Source organism: Amaranthus tricolor, chromosome 7 (genome assembly GCF_026212465.1).
Source record: "Amaranthus tricolor cultivar Red isolate AtriRed21 chromosome 7, ASM2621246v1, whole genome shotgun sequence".
NCBI classification, from domain to species: Eukaryota; Viridiplantae; Streptophyta; class Magnoliopsida; order Caryophyllales; family Amaranthaceae; genus Amaranthus; species Amaranthus tricolor.
Window position 1 is genome coordinate 7,696,759 of NC_080053.1, and position 23,078 is coordinate 7,719,836.

Genomic DNA, 23,078 nt, shown 5'->3' on the forward strand with positions numbered 1-23,078 from the left:
TCATCTTGCATGGCTACTATCCATTCGGAATCCTTTAGAGCTTCTTCATGATTTTTGGGTTCAAGTGATGATAGGAACGCAAAGTGTGCACAAAATTTTCTCAGTTGAGATCTGGTTTGTGTTCCCTTATTCATATCACTTATAATCAGATCAAGAGGATGATAACTTTGGTATTTCCAAGGTTTAGGCACAAATTCTCTGGAGGGAACAGTAGCATGTTCTGATTCAGCATCTTGATTTGCATTTTGTTCAGCTACTGGATCATCTTGGTCATCTGCGGGAACAGCTGGATTGGGAACAGTCTGCTGGTCCTGTTGAGCTGGCAGTTCCTGGATTTGGTCAGTTTCTCCTGCCTCTTCTTGTATTGGCTGTTCACCTACTGTTCCTGGATCTTGCATTTTAACTCCTTCATCATCATCTTCTAAATTTGCAAGACCTATTTTAATATTATTTGTTTCCTGTTCACTTGTTGAAAAGTTAGTTTAATCAAAAATTATGTGAATAGATTCCTCTACGCACATTGTTCTCTTATTATAAACTCTGTAAGCTTTGCTATGTGATGAATAACCGAGGAATACTGCTTCATCACTTCTTTCATCAAACTTACCTATATTTCGTTTACCATTCACATGAACAAAACATTTGCATCCAAACACACGAAAATAGGAAATATTTGGCTTATACCTTTGAGTAATTCATAGGGTGTCTTAGAAGTGATTGGTCTTATTAACACACGATTCAAAATATAGCATGCAGTATTGACACATGTACGTCTACTTTGAACATTATAACACTTATCTAACATCTTGGACATATTAAGACATGTACATCTTCCACGAACCAAGTCATAGGCTTCATCAACGATTCAAACTAAATCGGATATATACCTACATAGCAATCTCTAAAAATATGTTTGTTTATTTAAAAGTGAAGTCATCATCAAAACCTTGAGAGGCCAACAGAGATAATAGATATTTTTTTTTATCAATAGAAGTATGTAATAGTTGATACAACTAACCCAATATTAGTATGGTAAAACACCAACTATGTTAAATTAAAACGTTAAAATGACAGTTGTAAAATGCAAACACATCAACCTAAGAAGATGCTATGGCATCACATGATAGTACTATTGATGATGAGATGCTATTGATGATGAGATGGAATCCATCATTGGAAATAACACTTGGGTGTTAGTGGATCTTCCTCCTACTTGTAAACCAATAGGTTGCAAGTAGATTTTTCGAAAGAAAATGAGGATTGATGGTACTATTGACAAGTTCAAGGCCCGTTTAGTGGCACAAGACTTTTGACAAAAGCTTGGTATCGATCATTTCGATACATATGTACCGGTTGCAAGAATAACCACTATTCGGTTATTGGTAGCTTTAGCTACAATTTATAATCTAGAGATCCATCAAATCGTTGTTAAAACCGCATTTCTATATGGAGAATTAAATGAGGAAGTTTATATGAAACAACCTGAGGGGTTTGGTTTAGAAGAACAAGAGCAAAATGTGTGTAAACTTGTTAAATCCTTATATGGTCTTAAACAAGAACCTAAGTAATGACATCAAAAATGTGATGAAACAATTTAGTCCTTTGGATTTAAATTGAATCAAGCTGATAAGTGCATATATAGCAAATTTGATGGTCATGGTAATGGGGTTATCATTTGTTTATATGTAGATGACATGCTCATCTTTGGTACTAGTTTAGTACAAGTTCAAGAGACAAAAGACTTTTTGTCTATGTCCTTTCAAATGAAGGATATGGAGAAGTTGCGTTTTTAAGCTTTTTTTGGCACTTACTCGCTTCAAGTAGTTCAAACTTGGTTTGTTTGGCATGAAACTTGGCACACAACACTATTTTGTATATATTATTGTATTGAAATGGTTAGAATTGAAAACAATAGTCATATGATCATATCCTTGAAAGTACGTGCTAAATTGCGTTTTTAAGGTTTTTTAAGCTTTTTTGGCACTAACATCTATTATCTCTTAGTGCTTTTGACAAGATAATGATATTGATTGCGGCTACTACACTCTCAAATTTATGAACGGTCTCTTACAAGCCGTGAAGAATGTTGATCAAATTAAAACACCAATTTTGGTGCATTAATACCAACTATAACTTTCTAAAACGCCAACTATATGTAATTAAAATGCCAAATTAATGAATTAAATTGCAAACTTTAATTTGATAAATTATAACCTTAAACATTTTAAAGTACCACCTTAAATTATTTACATTACAAACTAAATGTTGTTAAAATTCTAACTTCATTGATTTAAAAAGCAAATTTCAATAAGCAAATTTCAATACATGATTAAAGTACACACTTAAGCTAGATAAAATATCAAATATATGTAGTTAAAATGCAAATTTAATATAGTTAGAATGTCAACTTCAAAATAAAAACACATAGAGATGTTCAAAACAAACCCGATGACCAAAAAATTACCCGACCTTATAACCAAACCCGATTTGACCCAAATTCAAAAATAATTTACAATTACATAAAATATATTATGGACACAAAACCCGATATGAAACTTACTCGAAACACATAACCCGAAATCAACATGATAACCCAAATGTACACCTTTATGAACACACCAACTTAATTTTGCTAAAATGTCAACTTCAATGCATCAAAATACCAACTATAACATTCTAAAACAACAATAAATAATTAAAACACCAACTTGAAAAAGTAAATTAATTGCAAACTTTAGTATGAAAAAATATCAACTTAAACTATTTAAAAGACCAACTTAAACTATTTAAAACACAAACTAAAGATAGTTAAAATGCCAACTTCGTTGACTTAAATTGTCCAACTTCAATATATAATTAAAAAGCATATTTTAAGCTAGATAAAATATCAACTATATGCAGTTAAAATGCCAACTTAATATAGACAAAATCCCAAATTTAGAATCCAAATACACCAACGTAATCTAGGTGAAATGCCAACTTAAGTGCATTAAAAGGCCAGCCATGACATTCTAAAACACTAACTCTACTAAAAGGCCAACTTCAATATGTAATTAAAAAGACTACTTTAAACTTAATAAAATATCAACTATATGTAGCTAAAATGCCAACTCAATATAATTAAAAACGTCAACTTTAAAAAGCAAACACACCAACGTAATCTAGGTTAAATGCCAACTTTAGTGCATTAAAATACTCACTATTAACATTCTAAAACACTAACTATACTAATATGCCAACGATATGTATTTATAATGCCAACTTAATATACTTAAAATGCCAACTTTAGAACGCAAACGTACAACTTAATCTAGATGCCAACTCTAATATTTTATGATGACAACTATATATAAAACACACTAGCTTAAACTAGTTAAAGTAGCAACTTCAATATGATAAAAACCCAACTTAAAATATTTAAAATTGCCAACTTAAACATGCTAACACGTGAGCTACAAAAGGCTAAAATGTCATCTTAAGCCAGCAAAATCAATGGAAAATCCAAAATATACTTAATTGTGAATCAACCGAATAAAAACTAATTTATATTGAGTAGAACCAAAAATAAAAAAGTAGAAAGAAATAAAATTAAATTTGATTAAGAAACGCTCTCAGAACTGTAAATTAAAAATTTTAATTATTCTAGGTTTGACAATGTAAAAATTTAAATAAAACTCTGATTAAATCATAACTTAATTTTTTTATGAATTTAACGCTAAATATTAAATTGGACAAGAAGGAAGCTAACCATAAATAATTTTATGCACAATAAGAACATACGCCATGGATGATTTGATGAAGAATGATGACCACCATGAATGTATGATGAAGAAGAAGACAAAATGAGAAGCATGTGTTCTAAAGTTTTAAATTTTTAATAAAATATTAGGCCGGCCCAAAGGGACTCGTATCTCACAAAGACCGTCTCTTTGGAGAATTGACATTTATTCAATTTTGGTTTGATTTGGTTCAAGTAGTAAATATAGATATAAAATCTAAATCATAGATGCTAAAATGTGGAATTAGTAACTGTTATTGTTAAAACATCTAATTTCATGAAAACATGTATAATCATATATGAATCAAATAAAAGATTGTATAGAAATCACAAATTTTGATGCGCAACTAGACAAGCTGTGTAGGGTATGAGTACTACTAAGTTTTTATAATTGGGAATTTTTATTGATAAAAAAGTCTCAAAAGAGACGAACATCTAATGCATCTCTCCGACATAAAAAAAAACCGTAGGTAAAAGCCATTGGCGAAACAAAAAATTAAAGGCGCCCTTTACGAGAAAGTCGAAAAGCCACTATACACCAGATGGTGAACCACAACTCGGCTCACCATAAACACAAAAAAGCCCAAAACAAAAATTCATACACCTTGGAAGAGCCACAAGACGACTTTCTAAATACACCTAAAAACCTTAGCAAGAAGTGTCTACCAAAGACCAAAGAAACTAACCCTAAGGAGCCCTAACCCTAAAATTAGTAAGGAATATGAAGGACGGCAAAAACTCTCCTAGTATCTCTACCATCGCCAGCACACCAAACGTCCTTGCCCATTCTCCAACCATAAGAAGATAAACCAACAACAGACTAGACCAAGACAACAAAATAAGGGAACGCCTAATACCGTCATGCCCTCAACACGTGAAGGTAGTCAACACCACAATACCCACAAAAAACAAGGCGATAGTTAACAATACTAGGACCTCAAATCTCCAGATGTCTATGGAAAGGGTGAATGCAATTACCAAGCTACCAATGGCAACATAGAGGCAAAGATCAACATCAGAAGACAAAGAAAGGACCGGTAAATAGGTTATCACAACACTAGGATTAGATTGCGGAAGTGGCATTCAGTACCAACGGGCCATCACCAAAATAAAAAGCAAAAACCATCACTAGTGGATAAAAGGACCGATAAATAGGTTATCACAACACTAGGATTATATGCTGCAATTTTAACCCCCACACTTTTTTTGATTTATTAAAATACCAATGCAAAATAATCATCTCCAATATACACAATTGAAATCACCATATATTCACCAATCATCACACTCAAACAATTATAATAAACAAATATGTATATCATAAATAATATATATATATATATATAATATATATATATATATATATATATATATATATATATATATATATATATATATATATATATATATATATATATATATATATATATATATATATAAATAAATGTTCCATCGTGATCAAGTCATGATTACTGTTTTCTACCACTGTTTGTTTGGGTTGCTCGAGTGTTGTCTATATGGGATGTCACTCACTCTTTTTAATTGAATTTTTTGTATTAGTTCATATTTTTTTGGCTCCCATTTTTGATGCAAACAAAACCCAGAGGCTTATCTAGAGCAATTGCGTATAAATTAAAATAAAAGATCTTTTAGAAAAAGTTGATGCAATACGAACATCTAATTCAGATGAACATAAGAACGTTATCAGCAAAGAGTTGTTAGAAGGTGGTACTCTGTAGATCCGTAGATCGCTTTAGTAGCCTCGTTTAATCAAGTATTCTGAAGTTAAAAGTATTAATCATCTATGTAAATTCTTTTGACCATGCCTTATATTCTTTTGGACAATATTATGATATCGTATCTGGTACTTTAAGATATTTGTTGTTTAGTATTGTTATGAACCTTAGAGTGTTAAAAGTATTGTTATAAGCTTTACATGGAAAATTATAATATTATTATATAGTATTTTATTTAAGAAAAAATTTTCGACAATTAAAAGCGACTAAATGTTTTCAACACATAAAAGCGTCTAAAATGTTTTGCACATAAAATCGCGTAAAATATTCTCAACACATTAAAGCATCTTAAATATTTTAGACATAAAATCACGTTAAATATTTTCAACACATAAAATCGTCTAAACAGTAAACACTTAAATTTTTTTTTTTAGGTTGGTAAATTCATTTTAGATACCCTAAAAATATGACTGCAACGTAAAACACGAAGATTGTGAAATTCATTTGTAGAGATTGCAACTATGTTCCACGTCTACAACAGAAACAAACAAATGAGTGAATGACTATAAAGTAAAACACGAAGATTGTGAAATTGTGAATATATTATAACTCAAGCCTCATTTTTTACACTTTAATAAAAATATTCTAGAGATCAAAGGTCAATTAATTCACTGTAAAACTAATTCTCTCTTTTTAAAAAAAAAAATTAACTAGAATAATCTAACATTTTTATAATTTTTGTATAATAATCTCAACTATTGATTAACCATGAATAATCCCAACTTTATAAGATATTTTCCTAAAAGTAAACTTAGGTATTCGGTAATTTACCAAAAAAGTAAACAATATATTAATATAAAGTTAGAAAAAAAATTTAAAAAAAGTCTAAAAAAATTTTAATATTTTTTTAACATTTTTTTTATATTTATTTTAATTTATCTTTTTTTAAAAGAAAAATAAAACTTACTATAGTAAGTTATCCAGTTTTCCGAGTTTGCTTTAGGCAAATACCTCATAAAGTTGAGATTATTTATAATTAATCATTTTGTGAGATTATTGTAGAAAAATCATTAAAAAGTTGAATTATTCTAGATAATTTTTAAAAAAAAAATTTTTTTAAGGATGTACATGTGTAGCAGGCGCCCCACCTTGGCACCTAGTAGTTAATGAAAAAAGTGTCTGGAAATTTAAAATGTGAGTTTGTAATGTTGCAACCATGATGAATTTAAGGCTACATAATCTCATTGTAGAATTGTTTGACTTAAATAATAAATTTTACACCACATTAAAAGTATTCTACCTATTTTTGTTTTCAAGTTAATTAATATCTAAAAATTTATAACGACCAGGAAAATTGTTAGAATGAAGAGTGCTAACTGCTAATGTAGTGTGCACATGTATATCCGATCTGCAATTAAGAAAAAATGGCTCCAAAACTAAACTTTGCGTGTCCTCCTAAGCCTGTGATCAATTCATCAATAATCTGCAACAATAATTATGTTATGATGTTATCAATTAAATCTTGGATTCTAATTTTATGAAGGAAAATGATTCCATTGTTAAGGGGGCTTTGTGAGTCTAAGAATCATTATCGAGTACATACTATGTAAAATAACAAATAATAGCAGTTTAAGATTTAGCAAAATGTCGTGATTTTACAGGATATAATTTGATATATGCATATAATTAAACACATGTTGTGTTAAAACTAGTAGTTATTTGAGCTTTAAAAGAACTCGCTAATATTTATTTATTTTAGAAAAATATTTAAATTTTTATTCATGGATTGATATTGCGTAATTTTCTCTGACAACAAATGCACAATATAAAATATAATTTGCGAAATTTTATCGATAAATAAGTACATACACTTAAAGTTTAGGTTAGGTATATTATAAACAATTCAATCAATTATACTCTCTCTATTCCTTTTTTTTTCCACTTTATCTTTTACACGTATTTTTTTAGCAAATTTTAAGAATTAATATCTCTAAATATGCATCATATATTAAAAAATAATTTACATTAAGACAAATCTAACAAAATCTCACATGAATATATTTTATCTACAATATATATAATTTAAAAATCTAATGGATAAACTACAATATATATAATTCAAAAATCTAATTGACAAACTTAAAGTAGAGAAAAAAAAAATTAAAAAAAAAAAATAATAAAAGAGGATATAATTTTGCATATAATCAGAATCTTTCATATACCTTTTAATACTATAATTTACTTTGAAATTTCAAGTAGGATTTCAAGGATTTTAAAAACTTTACAAACCAATGAAATAATTACCTCCTTAACATTGAAAAACTGTCAAAATAATTTAATTAAATATTCTATTAATAATTTTGAAATTCCACTTAATATTTGTGTATTTATGGTTGATGGTAAGCTCCTAATCTCTTTATTTTTGTTTTTTTTTTTTTCTGGCTACAAATAAAGTTCGATTTCTCTGTACTATACAGTTATTCTATCAATTTTTTGGATTCGATATACTCATATATTGGGTTATAAAATCTCTCATGGTGAAAGTTTGAAGACTTGTTATCAATTCGATGGTATAAAGGTACATGACATCATCACGGGTATCAGTTCAACTAATACAGTCAATGGTATCAAATTTATTCTATTTTAAAGCCACACCAGATTTAAAGATCCTCTCGGAGGAGGTTGTATCAAGCAGAGATGTAATAAAGGTAAAACCTTAGTGTTAGATTTTATAATAATCGTGACTTTTTCTATATAAAATTTTTTTTGATTAAAATTGTTATGTATTTGATCAATTATTATGTTATTGTAAATGTCATTTGACATTTTTATCAATAAATTTTTAGGTACCTTTCAAAAAAAGTTTTTAAATGGATCAAAAAATTAAACATATGTGCATTGTTCAGATTTTTGTACTAGTAAGAAAAAATACCATGACAAAATTAATATTATTAACTACTTTCTCCGTTCAAGTTATTTCCATTTCCAATTTGGATTGGTTTTAGTTTTTTTTATTCTTTTAAAAAATCTTTCTATTTATATCATAAATTTTAGATATAATTAATTTTATTTGCACTTATTTTAATATTTTATTAATGCCATTTTTGACTAACTTTATTTTAACATTTTTATATTGTTTAAGATTTGCATGTGTTTCTCACTTATTTTATTTTAACATTTTTTTATTGCTTATATCACCTGGTACGTCCAGTCCATTTTTTTTTAAAGGATTTTGTGGCTAAAGTTTATAAGTATTATCTCAATCAAGTGTTAAATCGGCCATGTTCATGGTCGGTTCTTGGGGCATCTCGGGTAGCCGACCACCTTGGACCCCCTGAAATAAGGAGAGTTCAAATATTGAATGGTTCTATTTAGGTTGGATTTCTAGCAAAATTTTTAGTTAAATGATTTGTTGGTAAACCTTTTTCATATTTAAAGTAATATAATGTTACAATATACTTTTTCTAAATTTATTTTTCTTGAAGTGGAAAAAATTTTATTTTTTAATATGATAAAAGGCCTTCATTTTAAAAGATATCGCAAAAACAAATAGAGCCTCCAAAATTCGTTCTACCTCAGACTTTCGTGTTTAAGGATGCATAGATTTTGTAATAATAGTAGATTAATATGTACTTACCATCATCTTTCTTGTTTAGGCAACGAAGTAACATGAAGGCAACTAACAGAAGAAGTACACTTCCTATTACAATTGCAGCCACCTTTCCAAAAGGAGCTCCTGGTTGTTCTATAAATATAGTATTAAATTGTTAAATTTCATCAAAATTTCGTCACTGTCCACAAAAAATTATAATCTTAACTAAGAAAATCATATGTATGGAAGGATTAATTGAGAATTTTTACCTTCTTCTTGATGATCACGCAGATCACGGGGGTTAAAGTGATAGGTTAAATAACACAATCCCAAGAAAAGCTGTCCATCAATGGAACTCTCACAGTCCGGAAGTTGTTGAATAACCTCAACAGCTTCAACAACACATTTTGCACATTTACACTCATCTATTCCCACTTCACATTGAGCATTAGCCTTGAATCCTTCATTTTTAATAGAATAAAACCCATTGTAGCCTCGGCCTCCCGCTATTTCACTTTCTAATGCCTCAAATGCTTTGCTTCTAATTTGATGAAAATACTTATTTGAGATTAAATATTGCTTTTCTCCGCACTTGTTGTGGTTTAATTCTTCATGAAGGCTGAAAATGGCATTGTATTTGTCTGCTTCATATTGTACTTGGCATCCTGACAGTTGAATCCTTGCCGCCATGGAATTACCTTAACACAATATATATGTTTAATTTAAAGATTTGGTCACATGTTCCATAATCATTCTTAATTGTAATTAGACAATCACTCAAAACTAGCTTTTAATTTGATCAACTACATACATACATTATATCCTTGGAAAATTTTATTATCAAATATTAGCCTATTAGGTTTAATTCAAAGACCTCAATAACAGGGCTTCAATTGTTGTATTATGCTTTTGATTAATACTCCCTCCTATTTATTCTAAGCGTTTAATTTTCTTATTGGGTCAAGTCACCATAAATGTCTTATTTCTATTTTTTGGTATAATAACTTTACCAATTTATTCTTACGAAATTTAATTTTTTTTCACACCTTTACACTTACTAACCCGACTTCAATTGTCGTATTATGCTTCAAATGAAGAATGGCCTATGCATTATTGTTCAATGATACAAGAATAAAGTAGTCACATATCAAAGTAAAACATAAGAAATACTTAGAGATTATATAAAAAAAAATTACCACATAAGCCCTTTGATACATTTCGGAAGGCTTTCATGCACTCATTACATCGCGGCACATCAAGATCTTGACGGCATTGAAAAAACCCTGAAAATGAGGATTCAGATTCATCATCAACCATGACAAATGTGCTGTTAAATTTGGAATGAAAAGATTGAAAATGTAGCTTCTCAAAAAGCTTCGTTCTTGCATCAACGTTTTGACCGCCATTAATATAATCCAGCTTTTGGGAAGAACAATGGTGGAAAATCAAGGTTTTATGGTCATCGAAAATCCCATTAACCAAAGACACAAAAATATTGCTTATTAAAAACAAATTAATTATTGAAGAAGGGATTAAAGACATGGGATTTCATTTGCTTTCTAATAAAAGTTAATTTTAATATCCAAATTTATTAATGACTATGGTTTAATATCATTGGCTATTGTTTAGCTTGTCATACACTTCAAATTTTATTTATACTCCATATTATTAGTATTAAAATATAATACATTTGGTATGGTAGTTAAGACTATGTTAAAAAGAATTTGAGAATGTTTGCGCATTTTTCTTGCCTACCCACATCTAATCTTTTTGAGTAAAAATTAAAGTGTGAGAACACTTATTATGTAAATAACTAGCATTACCAATATATCCCTTTTCGAAACACCGCCTCCATACTCATTTTCGGGCGTCCGTCAACTACGTCTACCTAATCCGTATTTAAAACAGACCCGACGATCTGATATTTACCCGACCTTGTAATCGAGCCCAACTTGACCCGAGTTCAAAATGAATTTAAAATATGTAAAAACAATATGGACACAGCATCCGATTTTTAATCGAACCGAAAAATCTAACCCGAAATCAACTCGATGAGTTGAATGAACACCTCAAGTAGGCTCGGCTCCGAATACCAAGTCGTCGCCTCTTAAAACAAAATATAATATCAATCACCAACTGAATAACACACATATTACATCTCCTCTAAACCACTTTAATTAATATTTGGAATTGTTAATTTAGATTAATAAACTTGTATGACGAAAAGAAATCTCCATTATTAACTTTATATTAGATTCTATGTTCAACCAACATTGCATTTTAAGTCAAACCAAATCCATCTGCGTTTCCATGTTTTGTTTCCATTAACAAATGAAGTTAATTAGTGTTGGATTTTTAGAGTATAAAAGATATAAAAGTTTTAAATATATACTAAATATATTAAAGTATAATAAGTTAAATCCCATTATAAAGCCAATGGCAAGTACTATGAAAGGGCCAAAAGTACTAGGTTGAGAAATCTTTTCCGTAGACAATATTTTCTTATAGCATCTTCAGTTATAGTTAGATTTATTTAAGTTTTTTTTTTAAATTATAATTTCAATTTCTAGATTATTGTACTAGGTTGCTAAGACTAGTAATCTCGGTTCGGTGCTTATAATCTCTTCGAATGTTACATCTATAAAATATATAACAATCTAAAAGCGTTAATTTTAGATCTAACAATCCAAAAACGTAATAAGTTTTAAGAGATGTCAAGTCTTAAGGAGATGACCGCATATATAGTTAAGTTAGAAGAGTTTGTGGGGGTCGATTTCCGATGATGGCAAAAGAAGATGTTATTCTTGCACACCATTCTATACGATATGGTTGATTTTCTCTTTGATGTCTATCAATATTTGGAATATGCAAAAGAACTATGGAACATGCGAGAAGGAAAGTACATGGCAAAAGACGCAACAAGTAAGAAAGTTAGTAGTTTTAATGACTATAAATTTATTGACTCCGGTCCCATCATGGATCAATTTCATGAGATGCAATGCATATACTCTAATTTAAAACACCATAAAATTAATATGGATGAAGTGTTTGTTGTATCAAATATAATTAATAAATTACCTTATTCATAGAGACATGTTAAGAAAGCTCTTAAACATAAGGAAAAGGAAATGGATATTAGCCAACTAGGTACTCATCTTCAAATTGTAGTGAGTATAAGGGGCTCAAGAGAGCCGGGAAAATAAAAATCTCAACATCACATCTATTAACATAGTTGAGAAAAGTCCCTCATATGAAGGGGGTAAGCGGAAAGGCAATCAAGCAATTAGTTCATCCCAAAAGGGAAAAACCGCAAAGAGCAAACAACCAGATAAGAAATGCTTCTTGGATATGTGGAAAGTTGGGACACCAAAAAAAAAGGACTGCTAAATCAACACGCGTAGGATGAAAGCCTTTAAGGAAAAGAATGATCTCGGATCATATAATAGTGATCCTAAAATAAAAGGTACCACCTCACAAAGTGATTTAAATTTTTGTTTGGATTTTAATCAAAATTGATCAAGTATGAAGTTTCATGCTGGTTGAATTCGGGGGCCTTAAGGCACGATTGAAAAGAAATGCACTTGTTCAAGACCTATACAAAGGTTGTAGATGGAGAAGCTCCCTCCATATTATTTTATTATTATTGTTGTTGTTGTTGTTGTTGCTGTTATAGATCTTGTCCCATCATTTAGCGTCGTTGGCTTTCAACACAGGCTAATTAATTTATATTGTGTAAGAAATAACAATTCAAATATTTTTAATTGATTAGAAGTCTGATATAAGTAGTCATTTGAACTCCTTTTAGATTATGAAGTAATTACTAATTACTATAGTCTTAATAATGGATTTTATACTAATACTGATATGTACTAGTACTTACATGTTAATTAATAAATTATAATTTATACTAATACACAATAACTACAATATAGTAGTACTAAGGCTAAAAAGAAGTTTAGTTTAGTTGAATCAAATTTCATTTAGCTAAAGAATGTTTGATGAAATTGAACCAAATATAGTTTAGCTAGCTAAACATAAGTTTGATTCAACAAAATCAAATTTATTTTAGGTAAAAATAAGTTTGATTTAGCTGAATTAGTTTAGCAAAAGTAAATGTTTGATTCAGTTGAATCAAATTAGTTTAGCTAAAAATAACTTTGCTTCAGCTGAATAAAGTTTTGGTCATCTAAAAATAGTTTATTTCAGTTGTATCAAGTATTGTCAGCTAAAAATGACTTTGATTTGGCTTAATCAATTTTAGTTTATGTAAAATAAGTTTGATTAGTTTGATTTTGCTTCTAGTTTAGTTAACAAAAAAACAAAATATTTGATTCAACTAAATCAAGTTTAGTTTAGGTAAAAATATATTTAGCTGAATCAAGTTTACGTTATAAAAAATAAATATTTGATTCAGCTGAATCAAAATTGTTCAGCTAGAATTAAGTTTTATTCAGTTAAAACAAGTGTTGTTTATCTAAAAAATAGTTTGATTCAACAGCATCAAGTTTAATTTAGCTAAATTTAAGTTCAATTCAACTTAATCAAGTTTATTTAAGGTGAAAATAAGTTTGATTTAGCTAAATCAAGCTTAGCTTAGCTAAAATAAATGTTTGATTCAACTAAATCAAATTAGTTAGCCAAAAGTAACTAATCAAGTTTCATTCATCTAAAATATATTTTGATTCAGCTACATCAAGTTTTATTCGGCTAATAATAAGTTTGATTCAATTGAATCAAGTTTAGTTTATCTAAATTTAGCAATGAATGTAGACCCCAAATAAAATCTTTTCGATTTTATCTTTGATCAAACCAAATTTAACTGGTAACGAACGACTTAATTAACCGATTACAACTTGTCATGCTCCGATCACAAACGATATTAACTTGAATAAATTGTAAAATAAATATAAAATTCAATCAACATAAAACTCAACTGAACTAGATTTTAACCGACCCGAATCCAAAGAATAATGACTCGACACATAGACTAACTGAACTCGGTTCAACCTGCATTAAACTAACCCGATATAAATTCGAACCGAAATTATATTGACTTGATTCGTAACCGAAACCGACCTAGTGTGGTATTTACTCGATATAGACTTGTACTCTATTACACCCGTATCTGAACCGACCTAATTCAAAGTGTTGTATTACTTGAAATTACCTGAACCGAGAATATATAAACCCAATAAAACCCGATCCAAAACCCGACCGAGAATATATAAACCCAATAAAACCCGATCCAAAACCCGACCGAGTAATCGTATTTACAGCCATACTCCTAACTAATGTCAAATTGCATTTTGATACAGTAATCAAGAAGGAAATAGCGCCTAAATAATAGCTATAAAAAAGTTACAACACAACAACAAAAAAAGACTACCAATTAGCAAAGCCTTATCATATTCATAATACAACAAAGCCATACAACATACATGTACATTACTTTACACAAAAACGACTAATTAAACATAACCACATTACTTAGTTTTAATAGTAATGCATCAGAGAACTAAGAGAAGGATAACCAGCTCCACAAACTAAGTCCTATACAAACACCCTAATCTTAGTGACTGATGATGCATCGGTCTGAGTTAATCCGAGGACAGTAAGTCATAGAAGGTTCCTGAGGCTCGGGTTTCACAAAGTCGACGATTTTATTAACAATCTTCACCTTAACTTGTCCTCTCTTTGGTGGCAGAGTTTGCACACCTGATCCATTTTCTGGTATAAAAGATTTCATTTTTGAAATAATACAAGAAATAACAGGATTGGGTAGTGAAGATAAAAGTTTTGAGGCTTTGGAATGAACATAAATGGTGAATCTACTCTCACTTAAGTAGTGGTGAAGTAAGTTACTGTTGCAATAATTTGAGAGAGAATCTGTTGAGAAGGATTGGGATATGTGCACAATGCCTTGATTCTCATTCTTTTGGACTATTAAGAAAGAGTGACTAACAAGCCTTTGAATTTTTATAACAAACATATCTGAAAAGGTAGGGCAAAGATATTTGAAATGCAATCATATATATTCTCATGCATATTTAGTAGACCTGGGAAAACGGTCGGTCGGTCGGGTTTTGGGTCGGATCAATTTCGGTCGGGTCATTTTCGGGTCGGGTTAGTTTCGGATCAGGTCAGTTTCAGGTCGGATCACTCTGGGTTTCGGGTAGGTTCGGATTGACCCAACGGGTTACCATAAAACATTAGAATATCCAATCGACTAATTCAACATAAAAAAAATCATTAAAATGTCTAAAAAAATCATTAGAGAAATTACATGTACGATTTTCAAAAAATAGTTGGTATGTCAGGTTCATTTAAGTGCAAGAAAAATAGGGAATTAATACTTATTTTGAAAGACTTGTAAGATACGCGCTTTATAAAAGTTATTTTGTTTATTATAATTGTAACGTTTGATAAAAATGACGTTAAAATTATCTTCACAATTTTCATGTTGGAAAGATATACAACTAACTAAGTACTTATTTCGTCTTATAAGATACGCGTTTTATAATTTAGGGTAGCGACATTCGTTTTTTGAAAAGCTCATTCAAACGTGCGAAACGTTCGTATAATTTATATTGATTTGCTTACTGAAATGTAGAAGAATTAAAAACTCATTTGACTGATTTAACAAGATACATGTATTCAATTAAGATGATTATAACGTCCTGTTTTTAAAGAAAAATAATTACGATGGCTAAAAAGACGTTAAATACGTGTTTTTTGAGATCTATTGATGAGTTTTAGGGTTCAAGTGATATACTCAATATGTTGAGATACTTTGAAAACTAAAATTTTATTTGAAATGAATTCTAACATTGAAATTACTCTAAAAATTGATATTAAATCTGTCAAAACGGGTCGGTTTCCGGTCGGGTCATTTTCGGTCGGGTAATTATCGGATCGGTCATGTTTCGGATTAAGTCGCTTTCGGGTCGGTCGGGTTCGGATTTTGTCGGGTCGGGTCCCGGGTTCATTTTCGGGTCGGATCAAATTTTTCCAGGTCTAATATTTAGTATTAATAATCAAACTTAATGGGATTCTAATAGGTTGCATGTCATTTTTTTTGGGAATATTTTATAGCATGTGTGTGTCTCATGAAAGAGTCTAGAAGGAAAAAGAAACTATTGGCAGATAAATACTCCTTTAGTGAATTAAAGTGATTGAGTCGTTAGAATTAGGAAAACATAGAGTAAAAGTTACTACAAATATTTTCATTGGCTTTTCGTTTTTAGCCTTTTAAGTTTTAACCCACTTTTTCTCTAATAAGCTAATATGAAATAATTTATAAGAATACAACTAGCTTAAAAGTTGACCAAAAATTCAAAGGTAAAATCAGTAAAAACAAAACAATTAAACCAAGCAACAATCAATTGTCAACAACTCCAAAAATTTCAAACCAAGTGATTAAAAGTTAATAGCTCCACATTATTGTTTGACATGGTCATGGCCCATGGGGATATCGAACTATTGCATGCCTCACTCAAAAGGAAAAGTGAAAGCAAAAGACACAAATAATCAATCAAATACTGCTTTTTATATCATACTGTGATCCCAAAAATTAGGTTAGCCTTGTTTGCTATACACTAAATGTTGTAATTGGTTGATCCTAAAACAATACAGGATACGACCATTTTCAAAAAGCGTAGAGACAGGGAGAATCAACATACCTTTTAGAGGGGACACCGACTATCCTATACAAATCATAGCAATAATCTACTTGCAAGGATCGACATAGCTTCTAGAGGGGAAACCGATTATCCTATACACCATCCTTTACGACTAACATTGTCACTAGCTACCTCGGTTGAGATACTCCCAACTTATATCTTGGCCGCATTCCCCACAAATAGTACTCGAACCTACTTTTATTCCTTGAGACTTCAGAATGTATAAGTGGGATATATTGGTGCATCTCCTTGCTGGCATATTGTATCTTGTGGGGACATTCGCCAACGGATTGGTGGTACCGGTTCTCTCTTCTAAAATGTTAGCGTTTAAACTACTTTGTTTTTGCTCGAATGTTACGTCAGGCGGAACCCTACTCACTTCCTGCCACTCAAAGTCAGCAGGCACTTTCTGTACTTCTTGCCGATCAATACTTCTTTTGAATACTTCCCAAGCCAAATCTTGCTCTTCTTTTGTAAGCTTCTCTTCTTCATTCTCCTGCAGTAATGTCTCGTGCTCATGGAAATTCATTATCCATCTGTGTAAGAAGTTGGATTAGTACGTGCAGTCCATTGCGAGTAATTAACCGATTTCCAATTGTACAGCAATGAACAACGAATAGGCAACACATAATTTCAATCCATACAAGACAAAAAAAAAAAGGAACACAAACTATATCTCGTGTCATTGAAAAATTCTCTACCATAGTTTCAATAGAATGAAAAGTAAATAATAAGCAATTTTAAAATGGTTCATTAAATCATGTGATGTTAGCTACCAATGGTCAATCGATAACCTATAAATTATTATCACTAACAAGGCTTAGGTTACGTACATTCGACCCTCCAAACCCGGCCTAGATAGAAGTCACTTAATGGAATTGGGGTAACAAAATGTTGTGATAACTATTCCATCCCAAAATGTTTAAACGAATCTCTCTATTCCGTAGTACAAGCGACCACATGCTATTTTAGAAGATACATACTTTTTAACAATTAAATTTTCTCTAACTACGCTAATAAGTTAAATAGTCGCAATTCTTATTTTGTAAACTACCCATATACTTTACTCCGAAAATAATTTGGTCATTCCGAAAACCATGGGTAACTTTCAACATCAAATTAGTGACCTTTTTACATCAGTTTTTCCTTGGACACCTACTACTTCACTAGCATATTATTACATGTGCAGAATGCAGATATGCTACATGCTGGAACAAGCCAGTCAACCAAGATTGATTTGGAGATCACGACATCACGTAGTCCCTCTCATACACGTCTCATAATAGTCTACAGGTCTCATGGCCGTGCATGAGCCAAAAACCAAAGTAGTCATAGCGAAGATGGAATTGTGGAGACAAATACATAGTTCCTGTAATCAACTAAACTCAACTTTTTAAAGAAGCCTTCCATTATCATATACATGTGAAAAAAAATAATTTAGTTGCAGATTACCTTAGGCGATGCTGATCAAGTAACGTTTCCATTAGTTTATCAGAAGCGCAGCTCCTGGGACAATCAGAACTTAGTTTTGATGAATCTACGACATTTTTGCAGTTGTCCAGATCAGCTAAATGCCCACTTTTCGCATTCAATTCAGACAACACATCAAGGTTCTCATCATCATCAAAATTAAAGAGATCTGATATCTCTTCTTTAGACATACTCCTGAGGACTTGTTGTCTATCTACTACCCTTGCAGCAAGGCCCTCCTTTTTCACCTGTAAGCAGATTGAAGGACTTCCTAGATATAAGAAAAAATCATATGCTCTTTGGTTGACATTTGAAAAGAGTAAATGGAGGAAATGAAAAACTTTCAGAGAAAGGTAATTCCCGAGTAGCATAGGAGGTATATCACCGATCCTCCCACAGTGACTCCCAATTCATGTATCAATTGCTTGCAATTATCTTATTTGCCGCTAATAGTTTCTGCTTAATTCACCTGGTTGTTTACTTGGTACAATATTTGTAGTTTATTGTTTTCCTCTAGACATGAACCTGCACACTATCGACTTTCTCTTTTGGATCTGTTCCAAAGCTGTTCATTTCCAGTTAGAACCTCAATAGGGTAATTAGATCATGAATTCCTTGTATTAACAGGGGCTATTGATGTGGAAGTTTTAGTTTTTACTTTTTGGCATCATTAACGTTGGCTTTCTGGGAATGGCATCAGCAAATTGAAGACTTTGAGGTTGGGAAATGAAAAAGTGCATTTTTCTTTTTTCCTTGTTCCAATTCAATCATCAAACTTTTCAAGTTTTTGCACTTTAAAATCAGTAAGTTGTTTGGCTAGCGCCTACTGAAAGATCTTTGTCAAGATTTCCATTATATGTTTCATTGGAAACTAATTATATATCATTTGAAGTATTTTTCCTTGTTCCTATTCAATCATCAAACTTTTCAAAAGTTTTTGCACTTTAAAATCAAGAAGTCATTTCGCTAGTGCCTACTGAAAGACATTGCTTGTCAAAATTTCCATTATATGCTCTTTTATTGAAAATAAATTGTTTATTATTTGTAGTATTCAAATGAACATTGGGGTTAAGCTTTGACACTGTTGTGTTGTTAAACGCATTCAAATGAGATTCAAATTGTAAACTATTGGTGAACATGGGAGTAAATCTTGTGAACCAAATACAACTCAGGAAATGAGGAATCTTAACCAAACATGTTTTGTCCATTTCCCTAGAGTTTGACGAAGAGAGGTAAATTTCCATGCATTTACACTTCCCTTGGAAATTAATTCCCCTTATGAACCAAACAAGGTCTTCGATAGAAGTACGAGAAGTGATAAAGGCGATTATTTGCACAAATTTAGATCATATTTATACTGCTTTATGATGTTTATTGGTATTTTAAAGACAAGTACAGCTTAGTAAGCCTCACTGTAATAATGTATTTTGACAATATGAGCTATTTTGATGCTTTTTAGGATGATTTTAGTCCAAGTGGAGGTGGAAATAATCTGTGGGAGTGATTTGGATAAGCATGCAAAAAGTCCTAGCCAAAAATATAGCTAAAAATTTCAAGCAAATAAACTTCCAGAAAAAATAAAATCCAACTCGACTTGAGGTGTGTAAGCCAAGAAAGTTGAGTCGACTTATCATAGCATGAAAAGGCTGACAAAACGCTTGGGCAACCAAAAATGGGCTTCAGTCATCAAAAAATTGTCATTTCCTCCCTTGTTGCGCTCTGGAAGAAGACATGGGCCACCAAAAAGCAGTATAGGCGACAAAAAGTCGAGTGTCCCCTTGATGCACGCGCGTTTTGTTTTATTTCTCTATTATTTAATATTAGTTTCTTTTACCGATTTTAATCAACTTAGGGCATCAATATTGTAGATTAGTTGCTAACCCTCCTATTGATCTTCTTTCCTCATCATATATTCCTTTGTTTTCTGTTTTTGCCCATGGTTTAATAGTTTCTATTATAGTTTCCATTATAGTACTATAAATGTAGATTTAATTCAAGATTAATTTCACAGTTCATTCCTTCCATTCCTATGAATTTAATTTCAAATAAATTTTCAATTTATTATCGTTCTTTATTATTTCTTTATTGTTTCTTGATATTAATTTATTTCATGCTCTTTAGATCACCATCCATGTTTATTTTAATATTATATTTCAATCCTTCATCTTGTTTGCTTATTATTTTCATGTTTAGTGCGTAGTTTCTTTATCTATGGTAGAGGGATTGATCCTAATGAAATCATGAATTGACATTATTGTGAAATTATTTATGCTATGTTTAGGAATAATGATTTCATTTGCAAATCTAGCATTGGATCAAATTTAGTGTTTGGCAATCAGAAAACTTCAAATTTGGATTTGAGTCAATTCCATATTTATTTTCAAAGTAGTTAAAGTTAAGAATTTGAGAATGACTAGCTGAATCTTGTCATTCTCAAAATCCTCATTTATGATTTCATGATTGATATTAAGAATTTGAAATGAAATACATGTTTCCAAACACAACCTTATGGAATTATAAATCTTTAATTAAATCTATGCTAGAAATATCTCAAGTTAAAATCTTTCTTAACCTAGTCGACAATATGAGCTTAGCCAAAAAAAACAAAAAAAAAAAAAAAAAACAGCTATGTTCTTGACCCATAATATATAAATAATGAGTAATAATTGATATCCATATGAAATAATGTGATTTTGATATCCTAGGCTTTTATATCATCTTTACAACCAACTAATTAGGTCATTAAAAATTTTTTGATATTAACTTCTTTCATATATTTTTGAATCTCACTACATATTTAGCAGAGATCAGCATATTGACCAAAGCCTTTTGTTCAACCCACACATATTACACGTACACCATGCACTTACGGAAAAAAAAAATCAGACATCAAGTTTTAGCATCGTTGCTAGAAAATCTACGTTTTATTTACTATATTCTCTTAGTTACTTTTTTTTTTTTGTCCCCCTCCCCCAATTTTACGCCTATTTCTTTGTTTTTTGGTTGACCAAAGAGATCGTGTTCTCTTGAAAGATTTGATCTTGAGATTAGTCACGACTCACACACTCAACGCAAAAGCAAAGAGAACTAGAGAAGAACAAGAGTAAATGGCCAATAACATACTATTTGGCCAGATGGGTGCGCCATCATTATTATTAGACCTACTTTTGTGCGGAGAATTTAAATTAAAGCCTAACTTAATACAAATGATTGAGAAGAATCAGTTATGAGAACATTCTTCCGAAAGTCCACTTTATCACATCGACGATTTTCTAGAGCAGTGTGACACTACAGATGCAAAGGATCTCTCTAAGAATGCAGTACACCTCTTTTCATTCAATTTGAAAGACAAGGCAAAAGCTTGCTTTAAACTTTAAAGTTAAGCCTACATATATAAATAGAATATGGGATTCTCTTGCAAATGCTTTTCTGACTAAGTTTTACCAACCGTACAAGACTTCATAGATCAAAAATAAAATTTACACATTCAAACAGTTACCATTTTAGTCGTTATGAGGTGCAGGGACAGTTCAAAAATCTTCAAATAGCATGTCGATAGTACCAAATCTCAACTTGTTTATCGTTACAATATTGCTATGGTTATTTGATGAACATAAATCATAAATGTTTCATTAGGTTGCATGTGGTGGAGATATGTATTTAACGTTACCAAAAGATTTGTTGAATTTGTTTGAAACAATAGCAAAAGACAATAATTCTTGATTTCTTAAAACAGTGAAAGAAGTCACGGGCACAATAGAAAAGAGTGTCCCCTTTAAGCACACACTTTTGATTAGTTTTCTAAATTAAACTTGTGATTTATTTTTCTAATATTATTATTAGTTTCTTTTAGTGAGTTTAATTAACTCAAGGGGCATTAACGGGATTATTGTTTATCCTTTAATGGATCTTCTTTTGTTTTTAACATCCTTTTGTTTATCCCTTGTTTTTATAATATAAAGGGGAGTATTGTTAATCCCTAGTTTTTACAATTTCCACTTAAGTACTTTAAAACCTAATTTTAATTCAAGATTAGTTTCAAGTTTCATTCCTTTTATTCTTTTGCTTTTCGTTTCAAATAAGTTTTTAATTTATTATAGTTCTTTATTATTTTTTGATGTTAATTTATTTTAGGTTCTTCAAATTATATCATCCGTGTCTATTATAACAATTTATTTCAATCATCAATCTTGTTTGTTTATTATTTTCATGTCTAGTGAAAAGTTTCTTTACCTAGGGTAGAAGGATAGATTCCTATTAAAATTTATAAATTGATAATATTATGTAATTATTTAAAGAATTACGGATCATTATTAAATCTAATCTTAAAGAATCTCAAGTTAAAATCTTAATTAACCTTGTCAATAAGACGACATAATGAGATTAGAAATAATAGTCTTAGGGTATATTAAAGTTAAATTCTTATTAATTTAGTCAATAAGACGACAATATGAGGATTGTATTATTAGGGTCTTCATCTAATTGTTAATCAAAAAAATAGCAATATGAGGTTAACAAGATCACATTTAATTTTGTTCTTAATTCATAATATATGAATAATGAGTAATATTTGATATCCATATGAAATTGTGTAACTCACATCACCTTATGCTTTATCATCGTTTACAACCAATTAATTTCAGTTAGTAGGAATTTATAGATATTAAATTTTTTCATATATTTTTGAAAGTCACCAAGTTTTTATTAGAATTCAGAGAACCAAATTGATCCTAACTTTCTTGTGTTCGACCCGCACAGTGCATGTATACTGTGCACTTACGGTAAAATAAATTTGACATCAAAAAGCAGGAATCTTTTGAAGC

The 23,078-nt window shown here is 30.4% G+C and overlaps 2 protein-coding genes across 4 annotated transcripts in view; both read right to left on the reverse strand.

Annotated features, from left to right (window-relative positions):
- Nucleotides 1-6,860: 6,860 nt before the first annotated feature.
- LOC130818447 (plasmodesmata-located protein 4-like) lies at nucleotides 6,861-10,648 on the reverse strand. The gene is made up of 4 exons (XM_057684618.1): nucleotides 10,303-10,648; nucleotides 9,376-9,804; nucleotides 9,152-9,259; nucleotides 6,861-6,997 (listed from the first exon to the last, which is right to left on the reverse strand). Exons 1-4 carry the CDS (start codon nucleotides 10,646-10,648, stop codon nucleotides 6,990-6,992), a joined length of 891 nt encoding a protein of 296 aa, XP_057540601.1. The 3' UTR covers nucleotides 6,861-6,989.
- A 5,985-nt stretch (nucleotides 10,649-16,633) lies between these two features.
- Nucleotides 16,634-23,078, reverse strand: part of LOC130817343 (protein CHROMATIN REMODELING 20) — a 27,826-nt gene continuing 21,381 nt past the window's right edge. For all 3 annotated transcript variants that reach the window (XM_057682984.1, XM_057682985.1, XM_057682986.1), the window contains 2 exons: nucleotides 18,238-18,503; nucleotides 16,634-17,321 (listed from right to left, as the gene is read on the reverse strand). In XM_057682984.1, coding sequence (XP_057538967.1) covers nucleotides 16,910-17,321; nucleotides 18,238-18,503 — 678 coding nt within the window. In that variant the 3' untranslated portion in view covers nucleotides 16,634-16,909. The remainder of the gene's footprint in view (nucleotides 17,322-18,237; nucleotides 18,504-23,078) is intronic.

Excerpts from the sequence above, each read along its gene's own strand:
- LOC130818447 (XM_057684618.1), bottom strand. The coding sequence starts at position 10,648 with ATGTCTTTAATCCCTTCTTCAATAATTAATTTGTTTTTAATAAGCAAT. Across the intron at positions 9,805-10,302 it reads TGTATCAAAGGGCTTATGTG|GTAATTCCATGGCGGCAAGG; the intron begins GTAATTTTTTTT and ends TATTGTGTTAAG. Across the intron at positions 9,260-9,375 it reads GCGTGATCATCAAGAAGAAG|AACAACCAGGAGCTCCTTTT; the intron begins GTAAAAATTCTC and ends CTATATTTATAG.